Source organism: Lissotriton helveticus, chromosome 2_2 (genome assembly GCF_964261635.1).
Source record: "Lissotriton helveticus chromosome 2_2, aLisHel1.1, whole genome shotgun sequence".
In the NCBI taxonomy this organism is placed as follows: Eukaryota; Metazoa; Chordata; class Amphibia; order Caudata; family Salamandridae; genus Lissotriton; species Lissotriton helveticus.
The window spans coordinates 483,203,244-483,228,163 of record NC_136060.1 but is presented as its reverse complement, the minus strand read 5'-3'; the positions used below and the strand labels follow the sequence as shown (position 1 = coordinate 483,228,163).

Sequence of the window (24,920 nt, the reverse complement as noted above, 5' to 3'; positions counted from 1 at the left end):
ATCAGGACATGGTGCGGGGGTGGAGAGGATGCGGTGCCAGCCTACGGATTAAAAGGACCCATCGATGTCAGGCGCGTGGATCGCTTGTGTAAGCGATGTAAAACTTGGGACTGCGGTGGATAACTCACCTGGTGCAAACCAGATGGGGTTCTGGCTGCATGTGCCTCTATGTGGTGCCAGGCGAACAAATTTGGAGGGACCCGGACTGCAAATGATTGGCTGCAAAATAGAATGGTGTGTGGTTACCTAGGCGCAGGGAACGAGCGTGAGTGTCATCGCGGGTCGAGCAATCAGATAGTCTAAGGATTGCTAACATTGGTTTGAGAAGCGCGGTTTGTGATTAAAGTTAACCACAGTCTCCTCGTCTAAGCAGTGCAGAACTGGTTAAGTGCTCACTGTGTGCTAGGGTAACCACAGTCGAACTGATCTGTAACTCATGCGTGAGTCAAACGTTCCCGTACAATTAAACTCTAGAAGCGCCACAGCGAGGTCGCGGTGCACAGGGGAAGAAGCTAGTGCCGAGTTAGATATTTAACCCGTTGGCTGCTGCCATCGGCCAACGGTAGTCGCGTGCACTACCTTGGTAGAGCTGCGCACATCCGTTGGCCGACGCTGCCCCACCTGTTTTTCGAACGTTCAGCACTGGAGCTGAACGTTCGACGCAGCCAACGGGTTAAATCAGTGTGCGTGTAACCGTTATACACAAGGGGACGCTGGTGCCTTACGTTCAACTGTGGTGCTAACTGAAGCACTTGTGCCTTCACCCTAATCAGGTCAGGGGGCAGCTGACAGGCATAGCTACCATGGTCCTCCATGTTCTGCAGCGACAGCTTCTTTTATTCTTTCATGATGTACTTCACTTGTTTTTGGAAAACAGGCTGAAGCACTTATTTGTTATGAGCTATGCTATAAATGTATACTTAATCCTGAGTCAAGGATATCGAATGGTCGAGTCCATTGTTGGTGAGGTTTTACACATCTCACACTAAGGAGTGGGTGAAATACTTATGAGCCATTGCACATGCAAGAACTTCAGAGGATTGTAATTGTTCTATTTTGTTTCATTCTAGTAAGACGACGGAAGAAACTGCGAAATGTTTGCAGTGGTGAGTATGCAAGAGATACATTTCTGCACGATTCACTTCTTACTTTGTACGTGTTGCATTTCATTAAATTTTTGTCTACCTTGCTTGAAAATGATGATTTGTTCTTACTTATTAAAGCAAATGCATGCACCTGTGGGAACCTAGTACAGTCGGTGTTGGTTTCGCTGTGGCTGAGATTCAATCCTGGGATCTTCAGAAATATAAAAACACGTGCAAGTGCGGTGGGCTCCCTATAACTAACACCATGTGCCAGGTGAATAAGAATTGTATTCTCAATCCTACTTTGATAGCTGCCTCTTCCCCTCAGCAAAAGAAGAATATGGGGTCTAGTGGTAAAACTTCTGACATTGCACCCAAAAGACTTCTCCGCTTCACTAGGTCGTGTTGGCCAGAGCAAGTCACTTTTCTCCATATGCCAAAGATTTCAGGCAACTAGAGGCGGTCTCATGTACTGTTTGAGCTATAATGCAAATTAATGTATCCTTATATTCACTAGTCTTTCTCATTGAGTGACCTCTTTGGAATGAACTAGAAAAGTTCTGCAAAAATCAAATTGCTAATTTAATTTGGGCCTGTATTACAAGCGGCTTGTACCGTTAGAGCTCCAATCCTTGCAGTAGTGTGGATGGCTTGTAAGATTTCCAGCTAATAATTATCCCAAGGGACATGGTTTTCCTGATTTTCTAAGAAATGTCTTATCCTTCTCCTCCTGAATGGAACATATGGAGGATAGGAAGTCAAGCCTGCCCCCATCGTTGAAACCCTGGTTAGGAGAACATGGAAAGTGGACAATGTGACACCGATGTGGTGGAAAGGACACGTCCATTACAAACTGGGAGATTGTCGTGTTAGCGCTGGCTCCCAAGTCACACAGGAAACCACATCGAGACTGGTAATGTGGCTGATAGTGCAGAAATATATTTTTTATTTTATTTATTTTTAAAGTGCCAATACAACTCGTTGACCACATTCCTTACAAAGTCATGGGCACAATGGATCCCTTTGGTCCACTCGCTCCATATAGTAGGGGAATTGACTCCAAAAGTACGGGTCTTTAAGAATCTTTAAGAGTATGCTTTAAGGTAAGCATATACGATTACTGCCTCTAGACTCCTTTTCAATTCATATTTGGTAGGGAAGCCACAACCATATCTATCATGGACGTGCAGAGATATCCTGTACAAGTGTCGGCTTGGTTTACCATTGGGCGGTTTCAACCCGGGCCCAGCTGGGAAGCAAGTGGCGTGCAGGTGATGCCGTTTTAAGTGTGAATCTTGATTACACCTCCTGTCCTGTTGTCCCACACTCTATGACACTAGGAGGTCCTTGTTGAAGCCAATCTACTTGACTCAGGCGACTTGCACATGCCTGGCAGCCATATTGTATGCTTAACCCAAACCGATGTAAGACATTTATAGACGTGCGGGAAATACATCCTGGAAGCCAGAGTTCAACGTCGACTCTGAATCACTGAGCCCCAGTCCAATACCTTTACCCTAGAACTTATAACGGACTACTGCACGCGGAAATCCTGAAATGTGATAATGGTGCTATAAGGGTTTCTTGGTCTAACTGTGGCAATGGATGCTAGAGAGGGGTAATCAGCAGCACAACACAATACTCAACATTTGAACATTTAACAGTGTAAAATACCTGCGACCACCCTTACTTTGGTGGGGGCTAGATTGTGCACCCCCGCTGCTCTTCTGTAGTTACACTTCCAAACTAGCTTTCAAGCAAATCAGCTTTTTGTTTGTACGAAGCACTTCTGTCTGTATAACTGGGGGGCGGGGGCGACCTGGGAAATTATTTTTCTCCATAATCCTGTTGTTCATAGTTACAATATTGTGGCAATAGCTCTTAGTAAAACAACTTTATGCACCACATGACACACTTTTCCTTCACTGCTTATCCCCCCCATACTCAGGGGTGCATAGGGACGGTCTACCGTGAGTGAAATAGGCTGGCATCACTACAAGCTAAGGGCGTCGTTTACAATTTTGTGGAACAGGGCAGCGCCGCAAGACTTCTAGCTGCACTGCCCTGTGTCAAAAGGAAAGGGCATGAATGCGCCGTATTAATGAAATACAGTGCATTCCTTTCCTTTGTGCCGGTCCACAAATTGCTACCTAGCACCAAAGCAGGCACCCTTGCACCATGTGCCTAGCACCAACGCAGGCACCCTTGCACCATGTGCCTAGCACCAACGCAGGCACCCTTGCACCATGTGCCTAGCACCAACGCAGGCACCCTTGCACCATGTGCCTAGCACCAATGCAGGCACCCTTGCACCATGTGCCTAGCAACAACGCAGGCACCATTGAACCATGTGCCTAGCCCCAATGCAGGCACCTTTGCACCATGTGCCTATCACCAATGCAGGCACCTTTGCACCATGTGCCTATCACCAATGCAGGCACCCTTGCACCATGTGCCTAGCACCGACGCAGGCACCCTTGCACCATGTGCCTAGCACCAAAGCAGGCACCCTTGCACCATGTGCCTAGCACCAAAGCAGGCACCCTTGCACCATGTGCCTAGCACCAATGCAGGCACCCTTGCACCATGTGCCTAGCACCAACGCAGGCACCCTTGCACCATGTGCCTAGCACCAACGCAGGCACCCTTGCACCATGTGCCTAGCACCAACGCAGGCACCCTTGCACCATGTGCCTAGCACCAACGCAGGCACCCTTGCACCATGTGCCTAGCACCAATGCAGGCACCCTTGCACCATGTGCCTAGCAACAACGCAGGCACCATTGCACCATGTGCCTATCACCAACGCAGGCACCCTTGCACCATGTGCCTAGCACCAACGCAGGCATCATTGCACCATGTGCCTAGCGCCAACGCAGGCACCCTTGCACCATGTGCCTAGCACCAATGCAGGCACCCTTGCACCATGTGCCTATCACCAATGCAGGCACCCTTGCACCATGTGCCTATCACCAATGCAGGCACCCTTGCACCATGTGCCTAGCACCAACGCAGGCACCCTTGCACCATGTGCCTAGCACCAATGCAGGCACCCTTGCACCATGTGCCTAGCACCAATGCAGGCACCCTTGCACCATGTGCCTATCACCAATGCAGGCACCCTTGCACCATGTGCCTAGCACTGACGCAGGCACCCTTGCACCATGTGCCTAGCACCAATGCAGGCACCCTTGCACCATGTGCCTAGCACCAATGCAGGCACCCTTGCACCATGTGCCTAGCACCAATGCAGGCACCCTTGCACCATGTGCCTAGCACCAACGCAGGCACCCTTGCACCATGTGCCTAGCACCAACGCAGGCACCCTTGCACCATGTGCCTAGCACCAACGCAGGCACCCTTGCACCATGTGCCTAGCACCAACACAGGCACCCTTGCACCATGTGCCTAGCACCAACGCAGGCACCCTTGCACCATGTGCCTAGCACCAACGCAGGCATCATTGAACCATGTGCCTAGCACCAATGCAGGCACCCTTGCACCATGTGCCTAGCACCAACACATGCACCCTTGCACCATGTGCCTAGCACCAACGCAGGCACCCTTGCAGCATGTGCCTAGCACCAATGCAGGCACCCTTGCACCATGTGCCTATCACCAATGCAGGCACCCTTGCACCATGTGCCTAGCACTCACGCAGGCACCCTTGCACCATGTGCCTAGCACCAATGCAGGCACCCTTGCACCATGTACCTAGCACCGACGCAGGCACCCTTGCACCATGTGCCTAGCACCGACGCAGGCACCCTTGCACCATGTGCCTAGCACCAACGCAGGCACCCTTGCACCATGTGCCTAGCACCAACATAGGCACCCTTGCACCATGTGCCTAGCACCAACGCAGGCACCATTGAACCATGTGCCCGCAGGCACCCTTGCACCATGTGCCTAGCACCGACACAGGCACCCTGGCACCATGTGCCTAGCACCTATGCAGGCACCCTTGCACCATGTGCCTAGCACCAATGCAGGCACCCTTGCACCATGTGCCTAGCACCAATGCAGGCACCCTTGCACCATGTGCCTAGCACCAACGCAGGCACCCTTGCACCATGTGCCTAGCACCAACGCAGGCACCCTTGCACCATGTGCCTAGCACCAACGCAGGCACCCTTGCACCATGTGCCTAGCACCAACGCAGGCACCCTTGCACCATGTGCCTAGCACCAACGCAGGCACCATTGAACCATGTGCCTAGCACCAATGCAGGCACCCTTGCACCATGTGCCTAGCACCAACACATGCACCCTTGCACCATGTGCCTAGCACCAACGCAGGCACCCTTGCAGCATGTGCCTAGCACCAACGCAGGCACCCTTGCACCATGTGCCTAGCACCAACGCAGGCACCCTTGTACCATGTGCCTAGCACCAACGCAGGCATCATTGCACCATGTGCCTAGCGCCAACACAGGCACCATCGAACCATGGTGCAAGGGTATCTGCATTGTTGGCACAAAGTTATTTCTCCTCGTGACACCTTCCCCTGGGGAGGTGCACAGTTGTGACAATCTGGGAATGCCTCAAACCCCATGGGTGTTGCTTGGAAAAACCCACCACAACACCCACGGAACACCTCCTTAACGCAGAGTAAGGCAACACAGCGCTTTGCGCTGCCTTGCATTACTCCATGCCTATGAGGCCGAAAATGTCCTCCGGCTTGCAGCTCTCTGCAAATTATGCCAATCTTTTGCACTACACACTTTAAACACAGCATTCGGTTTAAACCCTTGCTTTTACTGATGCACTTTCAACTACCAGGTTTCACTTAAACAAACTCAAATTCTCCATTTCTCTATGGAGTGGATCCTGTGCTTTTAGAACTAATTTTAATGGGACAGTAAAATATGGCTTTTTTGTCATTTTTGTATTTGGACGGATATTGTAATTTAATGTATGTAAGCAAATTTTTATAGCTTTTATTAACTAAAGAATAAACTGACATTTAATAATTTACTGTTCAACATTAAGAGCCGGATTTTGATGTCTGATGGACATCCGTGACGGTCCGTCCGACATCTGGTGCTGCGGTCCGACCGCCACATTATAATGTGCGGCAGTCGGAAGCAGCAGGCGGAGGGGCCGACAGATGCTTCGAAAGGGCTGACCTTGGTTGGAAGGTAATACCTTGGTGTAGTTACCAGTTAGGGTTTGTGTATTCCTCCTAGTCAGTCACACACAATAGAGAGCTAAGGTGTTCCTGGATGAGCCATCATTAGCAGATGGGAGGTAGGAGCTAGGCACAGACCTACTGACACTTGAATAGGCGGTGCCCTGCCTCCACACAAAGGACGGCATGCCCCCTGTAGTTAGTCTGGAGCCAGGAAGGCAGGTCACCTGTGCACTTCAAAGGCATGCCCCTAGATGATTCTCCCCACTTTAAAGGCTCAACTATGTATAAATACTGGGCCTCGGACACTAACTCTTCAGTACACTTATGAGCATGTGGATACTGTTCCAGGAAGAAGGACTGCTGTACTGCTGAAAGGACTGCCACTCTGCTGTTTTGCGGCCCTGCTGGACTACTGCCTTGCTGGACTGCTGCCTTGCTGTGCTGATCTTCTGCCCTCTTGCTTGGGTGAGAAGGACTGGACCTGCATTTCTGGACCTAGGACCCCAGAGTGACTCCAAGGGCTAGTTGGCTGGCCTTCTGATCAGAAGCCTCAGGGACATAAAAGGCTTCTAACAACCTTGAACCCTTCCCAAGTGGTGTCACTCTAGGCCTTCACCCTTGGAAGTGGGCCTTAAGGTGCTGCTGCCAAGCCCATTTTTGTCCACATCAGAACTGATGTAAAGTTTTTGGGTGCTACTTTTACTGAAATCTTTAAACCTGCACATCTCCGGTTTTATTAATTCGATTTGGGTAATTTTGGTCCTATTTTTTTTTTTTTTAAATACCTCTATTTTTCTAAGTTGGTGTGGGACCCTTTTTGTGTGACTTTATTACAAAAAACTAACCACAAGCCCGGGTGTATGGATGGGATAATAACGCATGTCTGTGTGTGTGTATGTGTGTGTCAAGGGGAGCGCATGTGTCCCCTCCCCCACACCCCGTGGCCACCCGATTAATTCCAGGACTGGGTCTAGTCACCACAGCCAGCCTTTCACCTGGCCTGCTGGGGCGGCATGGGAACGCGCCCTGAGCTGTAGGGAAAAAGAGACTCTTGCATACCCACCCAAGGGAGATGTTGCTGAGTTTGACAAATGGGACAGGTTACGATTGAGGAAGCAAAGCCTCCGCGCCAGGACACTCCAGAGTATTTGTGCGCGCTACAAGCTCTTTATAACATAACATAACAAAGCTACAGAAGGCAACAAAAGTACCCACGCCACCCACAATGGAACATCCGTCCCATGTTGGCGGTGGAATCAGCAAGTCATCCTTCGTTTTTGGCCTAAGCCACCCTAGGTATTACCTTTGAAGTAAACAAGGAGAACAAGATTAGTTCCTTAGAAGAACTTGAGGAGAACTTCATGTCCCAGTTTTGGAGACCGGCAGTCGACCTTCCTAAAAGCTGGGACACCGTCTGCTCTAAACTAGGGGTGTGTTTAAGTATGTGGCCCAATGGCTAGAGCTGCTTTGGAGCGTGTTAGAGGTTCGAATCCCAGCATCAGCTCACCATCCTGTGATTCTGGGCAACTCACTTAACCTTCCCGTGCCTTAAAAAAAACCCACTAACTTCTGGTTTTCATGTAAAAAGCTCTGATGTCCTTGGCGCAAGTTGATTCTATATAAAATTGTAGAAATAATTTCAAGGAAATTATGTGTCATTTTGTGAAATGAATGTGGTGCCGCCGTCTGGGAAAATTAAACTTGAGCAAATATTTCGTGATGAAAAGACACAAGACATTCTGCCAATGGAACTTCTAGAACTGTTTTTAAGAGAAAATACCTTCCTTAAGGCAGTTGCTGCTCTTGTGAGACATTTTGTGCTCGAATCATTCTCTTGCGAAATAAAATTGTGCATCATTTCACGGTTGCAACGTTAATTTAACTAATTTAGTGTATTTACTGGTTGCAACATCAAAACAATTCACACATTATGTAATTATAGTAATTTTATTCAAGCCTATGCTAAACCTATCCCTTTCAGTCTGGTGAGAACTTTTCATGAAGGGCGCTGCCTAATTTATAGGATCTACAGACAACAAACCTATTTACTGTGGTAGTTCATCAAATATTCAGTTTAGCGAACTTGGGAACATATTACCAAGGAGGGCGATAGGCGAATATCGCCGCGTTAGCTGCCGTTTTCGGCCGCTAAGCGGCGATAATTCCATTGACCTATTAACAAGCTGTCGCTAACAGCAGTTAGCGACAGCTTGTAGGCGATAGCGAGCGGTTTGGGGCCCGCTTTGCATGTCAGCGATATTTATCGCTAATGACATGCAAAGTGGGCGTACCCAACCCGTTAGCGACTGACAGCAGTCGCTAACGTCGCTATCGCCTATTAGCAAGGCAGGCGTAGTGATGGAAATATTCACACTAAGTGCGAATATCTCCAAATACTAACACCAGGTCTTAGCCATGTTATCCAATGGGAGGTGGATAACATGGCTAAGAGCATTTCATCGCTAATGCGTGAATATCGCTGTATTCTCAGCGATATTCACGCATTTCGCTGCTATCGCCTGGATTTTTATCGCTTTTGAGATAAACCTTGCTAATAGCAAGTTATCTCAGCGATAAAAACCGGTGATTCACGGCGATAAAAATATTGCCGCTAACCCTTCTTAGCGATAAATATTGCTATTTGTTGGTAATATGCCCCTTGGCTTGGATCTCACGAAGATCTGTATTTTTTTTTAAATTTTGGTTTTGCAGTTGTCTATCCTTCCACCTGCTGACTTCTCAGAGTTAGTCTTGGGTTCATCCCATGCTGCTTCACAGTGACAAATGCATTTTGACGGAATCTGGATATTTTCTTTGTAAGATCTACCTGAGCAGGTGCTGCAGCGGCTTTGACGTGTCACATATACCACTCCCTCCCCCCACCTGCCAGCCCTGGTTCTATTTTCATTCTTTAGTCCCTTCCACCGCACAAGTGGTGGCTAGCCCATGTCCCAAAGTGATTGATGGATGCATCTTGAACTGCGATTGTCAAACTTTTAGAAACCTGTCAATTCCAAAATCAAGGTACTTGCACCATCTTAGAATTGTTAATAATAACAGTCATGACTTTAAAAAAACCTGATAATTTACAAAATTAACATTATTTGATGATTTTATTTACAGCTCTTGTTTTAAATACTCCTATTTTTTTTAATTGATTTTAGATCTTTGTATCTGACCCTTGATAGCTTCTGACGGGGAGTCTTGTGCTCAGCCTCCTACCCAAAGACCAGCATAAGTAACTTTTAAGAGGTCTTTGATATTTTGATGCATTGCCCAGGTCTGATATTGGTAGGGCTTCCTGGCTATGACGTCTCTTCTTCGTCTCACCCACTGTCTCACAAGCCTCGTGAGGGAGAGTACTTAACACTCTGGTAACTGGCATTATTTGTGCATAAAACGTTTTTTTCTACCTCTTGATTTCTTTACCACTTCTTTTACCATCAAAATCTCACAGTCTTCTTTACCTCAACCTTACATCGTGCAGTCATCATGTGGGCCGGCTTTACTCCAGCTGATTCTTTAGGCAATGCATTCTATAGTTGGGGAAGTGGAACCAGGCTCTTCCGGTAACCCCTGCCCGGGTTCCTTTCTTCAGTCTTTACTCCAGTACTCTCTCACGCTCTTACCAAGACTGTCATCCATTATTGCCAAGACAAGTCCTTACCCTCACGAGTCTTGGTAGAAAAACAGCTCTTCGAGTATCTTGAGGGTACAGCCTTGTCTTGGCCATTGGGCGACCGGCCAGATCATGGCGAGCCGTAGCATTCTACAGGAACTGAGAGGCATTCTGAAAGAGTTATTCCGCAGTATTAATTGGGTTGTCTCTCCCTCCGCTTTTGATATGGTGCACCATGCCTTCTTCACAACGTGGCTCAAAGAACTGGGAAGGACGGGACCAATGGAATCCAGGTTAAGATCCTTACTCAAGGGTCACTCGAAGTCTGATGTTCTTACTCCCACTTACTCCGTATTGCCTTGATTTGACCGAGCTACGCCATTCTACACTTCTTGGATCTTTTGAATGATTGAGCAGTCTGCCTGCACACTTGAGATGAATCCATTCCCGTTTGGCCTTCTGGCTAACAAAGCATTTTTATTCTATTGAAGATTATTTCGTATTCTTATTTTAAGGATGTCTTTTAATTCTTGGATGTAACATAACCGATTGGACGTTCTCTAGTTTTTATATAGTCTACCACAATATTGCGAATGTAAGTTTAGGGTTTGCTATTCTAAACTCCACATCTATGTACATTCAATGCACAGCTTGCCTCAGCATGCTAAGTTTTGTTTTATTACCCTTGGTCTATATGGGTCACCATCAGTCTCCGGATTGGGAATTTAGGGCCATATTATCAAGAAAGGGCGATACATTATCGCTGCTTTTATCAGCAGGAAACTGCAGCTAAAGCGGCGATAATGGGCTTGATAATATAACCTTGTGAATTCCCATAGAAGCCCAGTTTAACACCAGCACCTGGGCTTCTATGGGAATTCACAAGGGCCTATTAAACCCATTATCGCCGCTTTAGCGGCAGTTTCCTGCCGATAAAAGCGGCGATAATGTATCGCCCTTTCTTGATAATATGGCCCTTAGTGTTCTAGTGTGTAGCCAGAGGAATTTAAAGTGAACAATATAAAGCATGTACTGGTGTTTTTTGTTCTTGTATCGTGTTGTATTACCTGAGATGTGACACAGTTGAATATACATTTCTTCTTTCCTTGTTCTTTACAGTGATCCCTTGGGGTAACGCTCTGCTGCAGCATATATTTGTAATTCTTGGAGCAGCCTACTCTCTGACAGTTTGTAAGTATTTAAGCAGACACTTTAGAGACATGTTGTCCTTGCTATAATAATAATCAATTTATCGAGCGCACAGCTACTCCTTACGAAGTGTCCTAGCGTTAGGATACCGACTCAGGTGAAGAAAAAGTTCCCTAGCCCAAGGGAAAAAACTGGTTTGATCCAAAAATCCAGTTATTTTTGTTTTTTTTCCTGAAAAAGATTTCGGATGGGGCTTGCCAGATTTCCACAGGCAGAGTTCCAGATTTTGGCCACAAGAAGGCTGAAGGAGCAGCCTCGTATTTTGGCTTTTTAATTTTGGAATGATGGCCCCTTTTGCTTCAGCTAAACTTAGGTTCCTAGATGGTACATAAGGTTTCACCCTCGACCCAAGATAATGAGGGGCATTTGGGGAAAGAGCCTTGTAGCAATAACAGAGCGCTTGGAAGGGGACTCTTTGCCTCACCGGCAGCCAGTGTAGCTGTCTCATAGCGGACTCGTAGCGGTCCGCTTGTGATGCATGAGCGGTGCTTGAGCTGCAGCATTAAGGACCCGCTGAAGCCTGTTCAGACGGGACAGGGAAACACCCAGATAAAGAACATATGTTGTATCCGCTCTTGATGGTGAGGTGAATCCCACTCTGGGTCTCGCCCGGGGTAGTCAATTGTTTTAATAATACTTCAAAGACATCCCCTGCAGTTCTAGCCCTGTTTTCTGCCTCTTTTCCTTATCCCTTTGCTCCTTACAGAAATTACCCGACAAGTGTGCTGGGAGGAACAAGGGAGGGTCTGCAGTAGTAGCAGCATGTAGTGATTACTGCATAAATCAGAAAGTGACGAATGAGCTATTTCTTTTAACTATTCTTATTAATTTATTTTAAAGTTTGGTATTGTGTTTAATTGTGTAGATTGTTCCCAAAAAAGGATACACCTGTGAAGCTGACGTCAGCCTTAAATTCTATTGCTTTGTTTACAGGTCCAAGCTACTCTTCTGCCAATCTAATACATGACACCTGGCCCACCGTAAGAGTGTTTCTCATCTGTAAAACCCCTAGTTGTTTTTGAACTGCATGTTTTTTCACTGCTGCTCTGAATGAGCCTTCACAATGGAGTCTCACTCACTGTAAGCTTCTGCTTGAAATGGACTAGAGCTGCAGCTGTTGCTGCCTACCTTATAACACTTAAATTTATGGAAATTAGTTGTGAGCTCTCTAATTGTTTAAAAACATTTTTTTTTACTTTGTTGGCTTGTGTGCCCAGTAAGGTTTGCTGTGCATGAAAGAGTGATTTGTATTTATTTTTTGTTACTGTATGTGTTTAGTTTGAGTTGGCTTTCGCTGCCCATACCGGTCACTGAGGTTGGCGGCACGGCAGCCGAAGTGATGAACGGTGGGTGGGTTTGAGGGGGGGACATTTAAGACGTGGAGGCTATATATACAAATATACATAAGCTGTTGGAATTACTTTGTGACATTGCATAACATTTCCACCCCTCCCGCAGAGGGGGTCTAGTACCACCACTCCCATGTATGCACATCATCTTGCCCCCAAATGCAGTAAGTTGACCATAACCCCCCGGAGTGAGGGCCATGCCTACTGGCATTATCCCAGTGGCGACCTACCCCATTATCTCAAGCGTTTATACCGGAACACCTGCCCTAGTGACACATTACCCTGACTGAGCACCTTATACTGACCATACAGTATACCCACCCCCCACCCCCTGAATCACGGTGGGTAACAATCTGGGTAGTTCATCACTTAAGGCAATAGCAAGAATACATGTTTAGGCATCATTTAGAATGACAGTACCTATCATATCTGATCACATTGATAATGCATTGCAATTAAAGCCCCTAAAAGGCATCACCATTATAATTACAGGATTAAGCATGTACAGCCAGACACCCTAGCAGATATGTCCAGCAACATAATCCCACCGCTGCCACCAATGTTGGAAAACGTGGCAGTATCTGTGAGGCCTGCTCAAATAACATGTCTACATTTGTCCTTCACTGGGAACTATACTACCTCCCTTGAGCAAGCCTTGGACTGCTCTGCAACACTACCCTCTGAGAGTAAAGCACTACAATGTGGTGTTTGGTTCCCCGTGAAGGACAAATATAGACATGTTATTTTTGCAGGCCACACGGATACTGCCTTGTTTTCCAACAACCCTGTACTGTAATCTTATACCTTTGTCTACATTTGTGCTACACAAGTACCTCAAACATGCATAGAGTTTTATCTGAAATTCTAGTGCCTCAATTCTATTAAATTGCAAAAAACACAGTTGATGGACAGAATGTAGAACAATTTCATACATTCACCCCAGTACAAGGATCTGGGCCTAAATCCATCGTTTTTTGCACTCCACACCACCCTGGGTTAGACACTGGCTATATGCAAATCAGCTCTGACCCTGTGCCTCATGGGAACAGTCCAGTCCGAATTACCAAGCCATGTCTTTCCCAGACCGGAATCAAGCATCCAAGGACCAGTTTGCTTGCTTCCGGTCCAGGGAAGGCATGGCTTGGCAGTTCGGGCTGGACTGTTCCCATGAGGCACAGGGTCAGACTGATTTGCATATAGCCATGTCTGAACTGGGGTGGCAGAGTGGGCTAAAGAACGGTGATGGATCAAACCCAGATCTTTTGACTGGGTGTGAGTGTTTGATTGGTTCAGATGCTCCGTCCATCATCACCCCCTTTTGTACCGCTTTGGCCGCCATAAGTGTGGCAGGGTATGCTCAGACGTGAGTAGCTTGCTCACTTTGCCACTGGATTCAAGCAAGCCGGGCTGAAGACGGCTGGAATGCCAGAAACCGGTCCTCGGAAGCTTGTTTCCGGTCCAGGGATGGCATGGCTTGGCAGTTCGGGCTGGACTGTTCCCATGAGGCACAGGGTCAGACTGATTGGCATGTAGCCATGTCTGAACTGGGGTGGCAGAGTGGGCTAAAGAACGGTGATGGATCAAACCCAGATCTTTTGAGTGGGTGTGAGTGTTTGATTGGTTCAGATGCTCCGTCCATCATCACCCCCTTTTGTATCAAATCTATTAAAGTCAGAGCACTCTTAATGCATACATCATACCATTACCTGAACAGGGGACCAGTTCATGTCCGATCCTTTGGCTGGAGTATCTAAGTCTACCCTCCGGGTTTAATCCACAGTAGTAGTACTCAAGTGGGTGTAGCTCTTCACAACAGTGTCTGGTGTAGGTTAGATGCGCTGGCTCAATCCTTGCATGTCACATATATGTTCACGCTGAGCCCACCTAAATGGACTGGGCATGCCCAGTATGGCTATAATTCCAGCTACAAGGACAGAGGACAAGTGTAGCCAGCTCATCTCTGGGGTTCGTTATTACCTGATGAGCAAGGGCTAAAGACGTACCAGCAGGTCATATGTTAAAATGTGGTGTTATTATTGACCTGCCCTTACATCCACTGCAGAATGTAGACAACCTACATATCTTCAAGGGAGGCATCTCTACAGCAGTGAAGATTTATTATTCTAAACTCCAGGTCTGCTGGCATCTGCAACATGTTGGCAGTCCCTATTTTGGAAAGGACATAAAAAAGAAAGTGGTAGAACACCCTCTAGTAGATTAAGTTGCACTGCTCCTTTTCCGGAAGGTTGCAGTGATTTCCAGGAGGTTGGCCCCCCCATGTGTAATGGCTCCGATGAGGTAAGTAGTGACCAGTCTCTTAACGCAAAGCGAGGGCCCCCCTGCAGAGTACAGAGCGGGGATTTGCAGTCATTTTACCGCGGGACAAATTATGACACTTTCAATGCAAGAGTTTGCCCATGGTAATTGATGTGGTTATTTTTCTTTTTAAGGGCCTGCTGCCCTCCCCACTGTGCCCACAGCCATTTCCCCACCTACAAGTGCAGTGCAGGCGGAAATATATCCGTCAGCCCAATTCACACAGGCCAAAGTCTGCATACCTGAAGAGGGGCTCGCGAGTATCCTGTGTCGCACAGATATTCATTGGCCCTGGGTTGAATGGGGCCCCTGTTGGGTTAGGGGGCATTAATGGCTTAGGGCCCCCCTGCTCCTTATGGGCCTGTGTCACGCCTCTGGTAGTGAGGCAAGTGTTCCTTGTACTGTTGAAGTGTTGGCAGAAATCGTTCCCTAGCATGTTGTGTTCTACAGTTGATATGAACTTCATTCTAACTTCTTAATACATATTTGACTTTCTCTTAGGCTTCAACTTGCGCTGCATGCACGTGAAAGTCATGTCCTGGGGATACGCTCTGCCCATTGTCTTTGTACCCTTCGGGGTGCTGCTGGTCGGTGCCATTTTGTGTAAGTAAAATAAGTCTCAACAAATTGACTTTTTGTAGATTTTATTGCCAATGTAGCATATTATTGCAAAATAAAAACCCTTGGCTGGGCTCTGTCGCATCGTGTTCAGGTGACAATTAGCAGCAGTGTTACTGGTCTGTCAGGACCATCTGTGCTGCCCTGCACTGGTTTGGAGGTAGTTGGGTGAAATGCCACATGTTGTCTCCAGTAGAGGGTCAGCTGTAAGAGCAGGGCGTATTATCCTAGTATGCACCCGGGTGCACTGACTCTGAGAGCTCCTTTCTTAGATAGGGTAGTGCAGCCTGTTAGAAACTAAGGGCCGTATTCATGAGAGGCGTGCACCACGTTTACAACATGCAAAGTGGTAGATGAGTAACGCAAGCTTCTAAGTCAGATTTATGAACCCACACAAAGCTACTTTGCATGGCTTTGAATGGCTTTCCAAATCTGGGGTAACACAAGGCAGCACAAATTGCTGTGCTGCTTTACTCTGCGCAAGGAAGGCGTTCCATGGGCTTTGCGGTGGGTGTTCAGCTCCTATGGTTTTTGACACTTTCCTAGATTTAGAAGGACTCGTAAGCCTCGGAATTTGCCAAAATCGTACGCTTCCCCAGGTGATGCGTAGCGAGGAAAAATCTTTATTTCTCCTAAATTTTTCCTCTTTCCATGTGCGCTGCATTCTGCGGCACACATAGAAAGAGGAAAAACCTCTCTGGATTGTTTTTCTGCAGAAAGATGCCCCTTTCTACTCAAAACAATGCTGCCTAAAACGGAGGCACCCTTAGACCATGGTGCAAGGGTCCCTGCATCGGTGCTAGGCTGCCAAAACGGTGCATGGGGAAAGGATAAGAGTGTGCTGTGTTGGATAAATAAGGCACATTCCTGCCTTTTCCCAGTGATGCAGGGCAGCACAGCAACTGATTTCATAAATATATCCCTATATGCATGGTCTTTATTTAGTACCTCTGGATTACAACATTCACATATGGCAGCCCCAAAGAAACAACTGAACAGTGGTTCAGTCATTGCCCCAGGTTGGACGCAATGTTCTCTATTTTTAAAGTGCCTTGATGTCCCCAGGAGTTTTTGTGGTGTCACAGACTGCCTCCCCTTCCATTTCACGGGTGCAATATTGCGGTATTCTAGAAGGGGCTGCGCAAACCACTGCAGCGCGTCACACTCGATTGCCCCATATGTGCAGAATTGGGTGCTAACGTCTAATGTGTTCCTGCGACCCTGATCAGCTGCATTCTAGGACTGTGGTGTGCCCTTTAAATGTAGCTCTGGTCACCTGTCCAGAACTCTGGCAGGGTCTTCTGTGTGGTGCACCATTACGGAGGACACCTGCGGCAGGGCGGCTGGCATCGGCCCCTGGTGCTGCTGTCTCAGTTTTAAAGACTTTCATTTCCCCTGGGATTCTTATTTTTTTATCAATTAAACCCACTTGGGCAACGCCAGGGGAAGGTCATAGTGGCTAATAAGCACTTCCTGTCATTGCCAAGGCAGGGACCACTGTTTTCCCAACACACCCCTTGCCCTTATGCAAGGAGGGGCAAGGGACACCGCCTCCCCCCTCCGCCTTTAGACAAAGCAGGGGGGGTCACATGACAGCTTGGGCAACTCTCAGCTGCACCGCTGTCAGATTTTTACCAAACTCCGCCTCGGCTGATAGACCAGGAGAGGCAGCGAAGAAACCCAACCCCAGCAGGCATGCGCATTCTTCTGAAATAAGGTATGGCGATACAATTGGAAGAGCATAGACGTGATTCGATTTAATTGTTTACGCACAGGTGTCCTCCTTTACAGGGCTGTCAACCGCTAAGGCGGAGGAGCGTCGCCCCACTGCTTTAAAGCAGTGCAGAGGAAAAATAAAATCATATTAACGAAAGGTGTTATTATAATTTTCTTTTTCCCTTCCTATGTGGAGGGAGGGGTGGGCCAGAGCAGGGGCAGGGGAGGAGTGGTTTTCCCACTCCAAAGTATGCATGAATGTCTAACCGGCAGGCTTGGCCCGGCCAAACGTTCATGCGCACTTTGCATGTTCCCCACCAGGCTTTATTACCTCCTCGTCAGCCCTCCCCGTCCCAGTCCTAACTACATGAGCATAGTTCCTCCCACCAGAAACTCCCAAGCAACTAAAAACCCATCCCTTGCCTCCAGGTCATACCCATACCCTGAGGCATATAACCATGTGACCCGCCTATCCAAGTCCTGTTTGTTTTTTCTGCTGAATCACTTCCGGGCAGACTTCGTCGTGGGGGGTGCTGGAACTGTGCCTCCTTTTGGGTAAGTGTGAAACGGGCTGCTCAGCGGCCGTTTAAACCCCTAAGTACTTGTTGAGGTCATTATATTGCATGTACATTTGAGTCCCTGCTTTAGCTGGACCATGGGGTTGGGGGGTCCGGACTGCCTGGTGTGGGATGGTGACTCTCTGCTGCGGCCTCTCCTCTTCCGGGTTCGTTCCTTGCTCTTGCGGGAACACCCGGGGAGGGAGGGGAGGTGTGTTATGCGCGGCTGGCTTTTCTGTGCGCCGGGGGCATGGCGGTTTGGCTCCTTCACAGAGGTGTGTTTAAAGGGCTCAGTGCTCGTCTCATTTCGAGCCAGTGTTTTCCCTTTTTGTGGCTGCTGAGCGGTCTGAGCCTAGTGGGATCTTGTGTTTGATTTGTGCAGTGGGTGCCCGATTATTGTGGGGGCTCCCGCTGCTTGCATACCATTGGGGGTTACCATTTACCGATGCTAGGGGGGACAATCAAGGTTCTTTTCCTTGTAGCTATTGCCTCGGCTCGGCGGATTGGGGAGTTGGGCTCCTTGCTTTGTTTGGTCCCTTTATACGTTTTTTTTCCTGATCGGGTTGTTCTGCGGCCTGACCCTTCCTTTGTTTCCAAAGTCCCTTTCTCGTTTCATTGCTCGGAGGATCTGGTTTTGCCTGTTTTCTGTCCGGGTCCTCTTTCAGAGGTTGAGGTGCGGCTGCACTGTTTGGATGTTTGGAGGGCTCTGAAGATCTATTTCATGCATACTGAGCCTTTTCGTAAGGTGGAATCCCTTTTTGTGACCTTTGGGCTGGCTGGTCAGTGTCTGAAGCTGGGGCTACCCTCAGTCTTTGGCTGCGGTGGGCTTTGGATGTTGCTTTTGAGGCTTGTGGTGTGTTGGTGCCTGGGTCAGTTCAAGGGAGATCGACTCGGGGGGTTGCTGCTTCCTGGGCTTATTTTCAAGGGACTTCCAAGGCCGAGTTCTGCAGGGCTGCTACCTGGAGTTCTCCTCACACCTTTATGTCCCATTATTGTTTGGTGGGGGGGGACTGATTCTGCTGGGTTTGGGGACGCTGTGTTGCGTTCTGCTCCGTTAGTGTGACTTTTGGTGTGAACCTGGGCTTCTATGGGAATACACAAGGGCATATTATCAATCCCATTATCGCCGCTTTAGCGGCAGTTTCCTGCCGATAAATGCGGCGATAATGTATCGCCCTTTCTTGATAATATGGCCCATAGACCTTCCAAGAGACAAGTAAAGATTGGCAGTTAAAAAGTGACCAGTTTGTGGATAGAGGCAGACTAAACAAGAAGTGGTCGTGCCAGAAGGCTCGGTATGTTGTCATAGGGGACAGAGGATGTTTTCTGGGTTTTTAAAGAATGTACTTGTCTCCAAGGTTAGGCTCAGCCTCACGGGTAAGGACTGAGAGAAGAAACTGCAAAATGACTATTAGTGGTAAGCAGTCAAGCCATTACTTTTGAATGACATTAGATTACATTCCTTTTTTGATGAGACATTTAAGGCAGAGTCATGTTTCAGCAATGACTTCCAGCTCACCTTTCTCCATCAGTCCTTTCAGGGTGCAGCCTCTGTAGCAGAAGTCATCCTCATCATCAAAATAGGTTCATTTTGGGTTGTAAACCCAAAAAACACAAAAGAAAAATACAATTCATTATGTATAAACGGTGAACAACCTTTACAACAAAACTTTTACAACGCACTACCATTACAACACGGTCATTACAACGCAAACCATTACAACGCATTGCGCTGGGGGGCGCTCTAGGATAGGGAATACATTTAATTTACTATCCAACACCTTCCCTAGTGTCCACGGGGACTGGAGTTGGAATAGTAAATTAAACTATTCACTACCCAGCACCCCAAAGCGCTATGCGTTGTAATGGATTGCGATGTAAAAACCGCGTTGTAAAGGCAGGCGTTGTAATAGCCTGCGTTATAACGTCATACATCCTGTATAAACTAGTTACAATAATTTACAGAATTTACATATACATATTCGCATAGGAACACAGCATAACTCAATACAAGATTTGTATTTGAGGCTCAGATAAAACCTATACACATCCCCCGAGGTGTTGTATTTTGCCCAGTCCGTAATACAAACAGATTAAAATACAATTCAGTACACAAGGCAAGATAGAGCACCAATTAAAACAGTTAATGTGTGCATTGCAAGAACGTTAGTTTGATCCTATAAGACTTCCCTAATCTTTCTGAAAATCCAATCAGAGAACAGATATTTGCTCAACCCAAATACAACAAACCCCTTTCAATATCACATCTAAAGATTCTAAACACAACTTGATAGATTCTTACACCAAGATTCAAGCATAGTGGACATATCCATTTGCATCTAGGTTTGGAGTGAAGGGGGCAAAAGAATAAAAAAATTGTTGCACAAAGTATAACATTCTACCATTCAAGTTAGTATCCAGTCCCATAACCTCTTGTAATTCAGCTCTGTAAGGTTCCAGTTTGTGGTAAGACCGCAACTATACTCAATAGGGAAGAAGTCGCAGGGTGGCAAGATGGTCAATCTTTTTAGCTCATTGTCAAGAATCAAAGGCAGATTTGGTGAGCTATGGGGGCGATTTAATGACAATTTAAGAAAATATTCTCTTTTCATATTTACGCACAGTTCAGAGCTGCAGATTGGTCCTGGAACTTGTGCAGTCAGAGGGCTGAAGAGACTGCTCTGGACTTTGAGGATTGATGCATTATCAGAATCACGGCCCGTCTATGATGTACTAAGAAGCTACTCTTTTCGATTTGGGGTTCCCATGATCGTGAATAAGCCACCCGTGGGGCCAAATAATCAAATGTTTGTATGGATTCAAGAAAAGTGTGCCCCAGTTGCGTTTACGCCTACTCATTGTATTCTATGCATTTTGTCTTTTGTATGTTTTTCCAAACCTCTGATTGCAAAATTCATTGAGCTTGTTTAAGGAATTTTGGAGGATGAGGGGATTTTTTATTTTTTTTATTTTTTTAATATTTCTTTTTATTGAAACTTTTAACAACATAAACAAGAAAAAATAACAAGGCAATACAAGCAATCGAATGGCGGAGCGGCCTGCGGGAGGGAAAGGCATAAGATCATAATACAAACATTGACATTACAGGATGGGAGGAAAGAGGGATGTAGCAAGTCCAGAGACAATGCATACAAAACAATAGGAGGAATGTCGGGTCAAGGGGAAGGAGGATCCGCCACTAAGTGTGTGAAGGGAGGTGTACAGATGTCTCCTCAGTAGGAGTTCCATCGACCCCAAATCTTGCCCCACCTGCGGGGCCTGCCACGTGCAACATACACCGTCTTCTCTCTGAACATGCACCAGTCCATATTTTCCTTCCAGGCCAAGACTGTGGGCGGCCTCTGAGAGCCCCACAACTGGGCGATATCCCTCTTTGCGATCATATTGCCAAGGGTCACCCACTGAGTCTGGGCCAAATCATTGTCATTGGGTTCCCAAACATTCAGCAAACATCGTCTAGCTTCAGGCAACAACGCAACACCCGTGACCTCTTCCATCACTGCATGCACTCGATTCCAGAAACGAACAACCACCGGGCACTCCCAGAGTATATGGAGAAAAGTGCCCAAGAGGCCGCAACCACGCCTGCATAGCCCATCCGAAGCATAACCCATACTGACCAATCGTGGACTGGTAACATAGATCCTATGAAGAATCTTAAGCTGTACAAACCGGAGGTGGGCCGGAATTGCAACCTCTTTCGGCGAGGATATGGCCGACTGCCAGTCCTCGTCATCTAACTCCAAGCCATCACCGATCCAAGCTTCCCTGAGGCGCTGTATAAGGTCGGTCCTATTGTTTATCAACTTCTTGTAAATAAGCGAAATTGTACTGTCGGGAACGTGTCCGTCAAGCACCCAATCCTCAAGCGGCGAAGCCTCCGGAACAGTAGTGCCCGGAGGAAAAATCGCCATCAACGCGTGTCGGATCTGAGCATATCTAAAAAAACTCCTTGTCACTCAAGTCATACTCCAGTCTCAATTCCTCAAAGGTTTTAACCCGATCCTTAGTCCATACATCGTTCACCCTGCCTATACCAATAACGTCCCATCTATCAAAACCTTTCATCTTCCACAGGGAGCCTAGCCTCTCGGAAGCGTAAAGGGGGGTTGCGCGTGTGAGTCTATCCTTCCATCCCATTGCATCGTTGGCACGATGCCATACCTGCAGAGCTATCCTGGTAGGGCCAGTAAGCGTCCTCCCAGCGGATTTCGTGTAAAGCACCCTGTTGTAGTCTCCACCAGGCAGCAACCATCTGTCCATTTCGAACGTGGGATTCGACGCGGGGTCGTACATGCCGTGGTTAATCGCCCCCAGCTGGGAGGCCCAGTAGTAGCGCTTAATATCCGGGAGAGCGTTTCCACCGTCATACCAAGGAAGTGTTAACTTGGCAAGGGCTATGCGGGACCGCCCTCCCCATATCAGTTGTCTCTGCAAGCTTTCGACCTCTCGGAAGTAACTGGCCGGGATGGTATCAAAAGTATTCTGGAGGGCATAGAGAAATCGGGGCAGTGACATCATCTTGAATAAAGCCGCCCGTCCGAGCGGGGACAACGGAAGTCTACGCCATGCCTCAACATCGGACCTCAGGCGCCGAAGCGGGGGCAGCAGGTTATTAGAAACCCGCGTGTACCACCTGTATTGGGCACCCACGCGGCAATTGATCACAAGGCCAGAGTTTTTACCTAAGGAAGTCAATACATCGAATAGCACTATTAGCGACTTCCGAGGAGACGTGAGGTATAGCAGGATGTCGTCAGCATAGAGCGACACTCTGTCCTCGAAGTCGGGGGTCCAACGTATACCCTTCATTGACGGTTCCCACCTCAGCCAAGCTGCCAGGGGTTCCAAAGCTAGGGCAAAAAGAAGCGGGGACAACGGGCACCCCTGGCGAGTACCCCTCCCGAGAGAAAACGAGCCAGAGACACGACCATTAACGACCACCTGAGCCAAGGGGTCATGATATAGTAACTTCACCCAACTGATGAAAGCCGGGCCAAAACCAAACTTGGCGAGGGCAGCCCAAAGATATGGCCATTCCAGCGTATCAAACGCCATTGTGGCGTCCAAAGAGGCCAAAATGGCCGATTCACGCAGCGAGTTCGCTCTCGCAAGGGCGCCATGTAGACGCCGAAGGTTAAGTGCCGTATTACGGTGCGGAATGAACCTGGACTGATCCGGATGGATCAGGTCGCAGACAACAGTTATCAAGCGATTCGCAAGCACTTTTGCGAGGATCTTAGGCTCGGCGTTCAAGAGCGAGATGGGCCTGTACGATGCGCAGCAATCCCGTGGCTTACCCTCCTTGTGGATCACAACGATAGATGCAAGCCGTTGATCATAAGGGAGGGTACCAGCTTCTAGCGGTTATAAAAACATAGAGCGAAGATGCGGTGCTATTTTATCTGGACGTAGCTTATAAAGTTCGATGGGAAGTCCATTCGGACCCTCGGCCTTCCCGGATCTCACAGAGCGAACCGCGGCAGCGACCTCCTCGACGGAGAGTGTCGCGTCCATCAGCTCCCTATCCAGATCCGACAAGCAGGGCAAAGCAATATCCCTAAGAAGCAGATGCGAGTCCTGTTCCGGTCTATCCGATACTGGGGAGTAAACGGTTTGGAAATACTCAGAAAAACACTCCACAATCCCAACTGGGTCAGTCACTCTCACACCATCCGCCTTCTCAATCAAAGGAACCACACGACTAGCCCTCTCCCTCTTGTCCAACCAAGCAATCAACTTTCCAGCCTTATCACCCACATCATACAAACGGCCTTGCTGCTCCCTACTCATCACCTTAGCGGCATCAGTGACCAATGCTCTATAGTCAGTTTGTTTGAGGCTGAGAAGGTGCAACCTGTCCTGAGTAACATCAGATTCCAGGTCTCTTTCTATGTCTGATATCTCAGTTTCAAGTCGGACCACTGCCTCGCACTTACGCTTCTTAGCGCTATTAATTAACGATAGGGCGTCTTATAGGCTTCCCATAGCGAGACAGACGATGACACAGACCCCACATTATCCACAAAATAATGGTCGAGTGATTTGATCAGTTCCGCTCGGATCTTAGGGTTACGGAGATACCAAGGGTTGATCGGGGCTTCCCGGACCTCAGTTCCCGGCACAGTTTCCATTACAAGCCATAAGGGGGAGTGATCTGAAATACCCCTAGCCAAGTGTCTGATTTCTTTAACCAACTGTGTTGCGGGCATCAGGATATAGTCTAGTCTCGAGAGGCTACCGTGTGCACCAAAGTGAAAGGTGTATTGCAATTGTCCAGGGTGTAGCAGCCTCCAGCAGTCTATCAATCCCAGAGTGTCAAGAAAGCCACCCAGCCAAGACTGGGACCTCCCAAGATCCCTAGGTGGGTAGCGATCGCTATGCCCGGAGACCACTGAGTTGAAATCGCCGCCCACCACAAGAATGCCTTCTGGGAGCCCCAGTATCACCCTCCCCAGATCAGCAAAGGTCGTAGCCTGAAGGCCAGGTGGGACATAAACGGAGAGCAGAGAGATGACTTTCCCCTCCCACCGTCCAGTAATGGCGGAGTAATGCCCCCTGTCTTCAAGAATGACTGCGTCGATCTCGAGGGGGAGGGAGGCCCTGACCAGGATACCCGCCCCCCTAGAGCCAGTGGTGAAGCCGGAGTGCGCAAAGAGACGGTAGCCCCTTCGATTCATAACATGACATGTATTGCCTATCAAGTGTGTCTCTTGCAACAGAACGATATCAGGGGAGAGACGTCTCAAGAGTTGTAACACCACACCACGTTTTATCCTGTCCCCCAACTCGTTAACATTCCAACATAGCAATTTTAGTCCCCTACCCCCATCCCGAACATGGTCGCAGCATCCACCCCACATTAGTCGCAACAGCCAAGTCCAAAAGTCCATCAATATAGTGCCTTGAAATGAACCAAACAGAAACAACTTCCCCCCTCCTCCCCCAGTCTACCCCAGAAACAATACCCCCCCACCCTGCACCCCTGCGTTAGACTCCAAGGCCCCCCCAACTTGCAGTGTGCCTGTCGCCCTAGCAAATAACTAATCTACGAAAAGAAACCCCCGAGGAGGAAGAGACCCACGTCCTCCGCCACCCCTGGAAAACCAGCTCAATTAAAGCGAATTAAAGGATCCGCAAACCACGGCTGAAAGGTCTATATGAAGTCCAGCGAACCGAGTCCCATTACTATTCCTGTTCCATCGGGCCACCCCCGGCTCCACCAGAGTGTTCAGGATGTTCCTGCTGCCTGGGCAGCGAGTCGAGCCAGTCACTTGCAGCCTTAAGGTGATCAAAG

The 24,920-nt window shown here is 48.1% G+C and overlaps 1 protein-coding gene across 3 annotated transcripts in view; it reads left to right on the top strand.

Annotated features, from left to right (window-relative positions):
• Window positions 1-24,920, top strand: part of LOC144821551 (uncharacterized) — a 178,600-nt gene that overhangs the window by 150,111 nt on the left and 3,569 nt on the right. For 2 of the 3 annotated variants that reach the window (XM_078678727.1, XM_078678726.1), the window contains exons 8-10: window positions 1,071-1,106; window positions 10,957-11,028; window positions 15,213-15,314. In XM_078678727.1, coding sequence (XP_078534853.1) covers window positions 1,071-1,106; window positions 10,957-11,028; window positions 15,213-15,314 — 210 coding nt within the window. Of the gene's footprint in view, window positions 1-1,070; window positions 1,107-10,956; window positions 11,029-11,979; window positions 13,416-15,212; window positions 15,315-24,920 lie in introns of those variants that run through there. The other variant, XM_078678732.1, reaches the window with a different exon arrangement.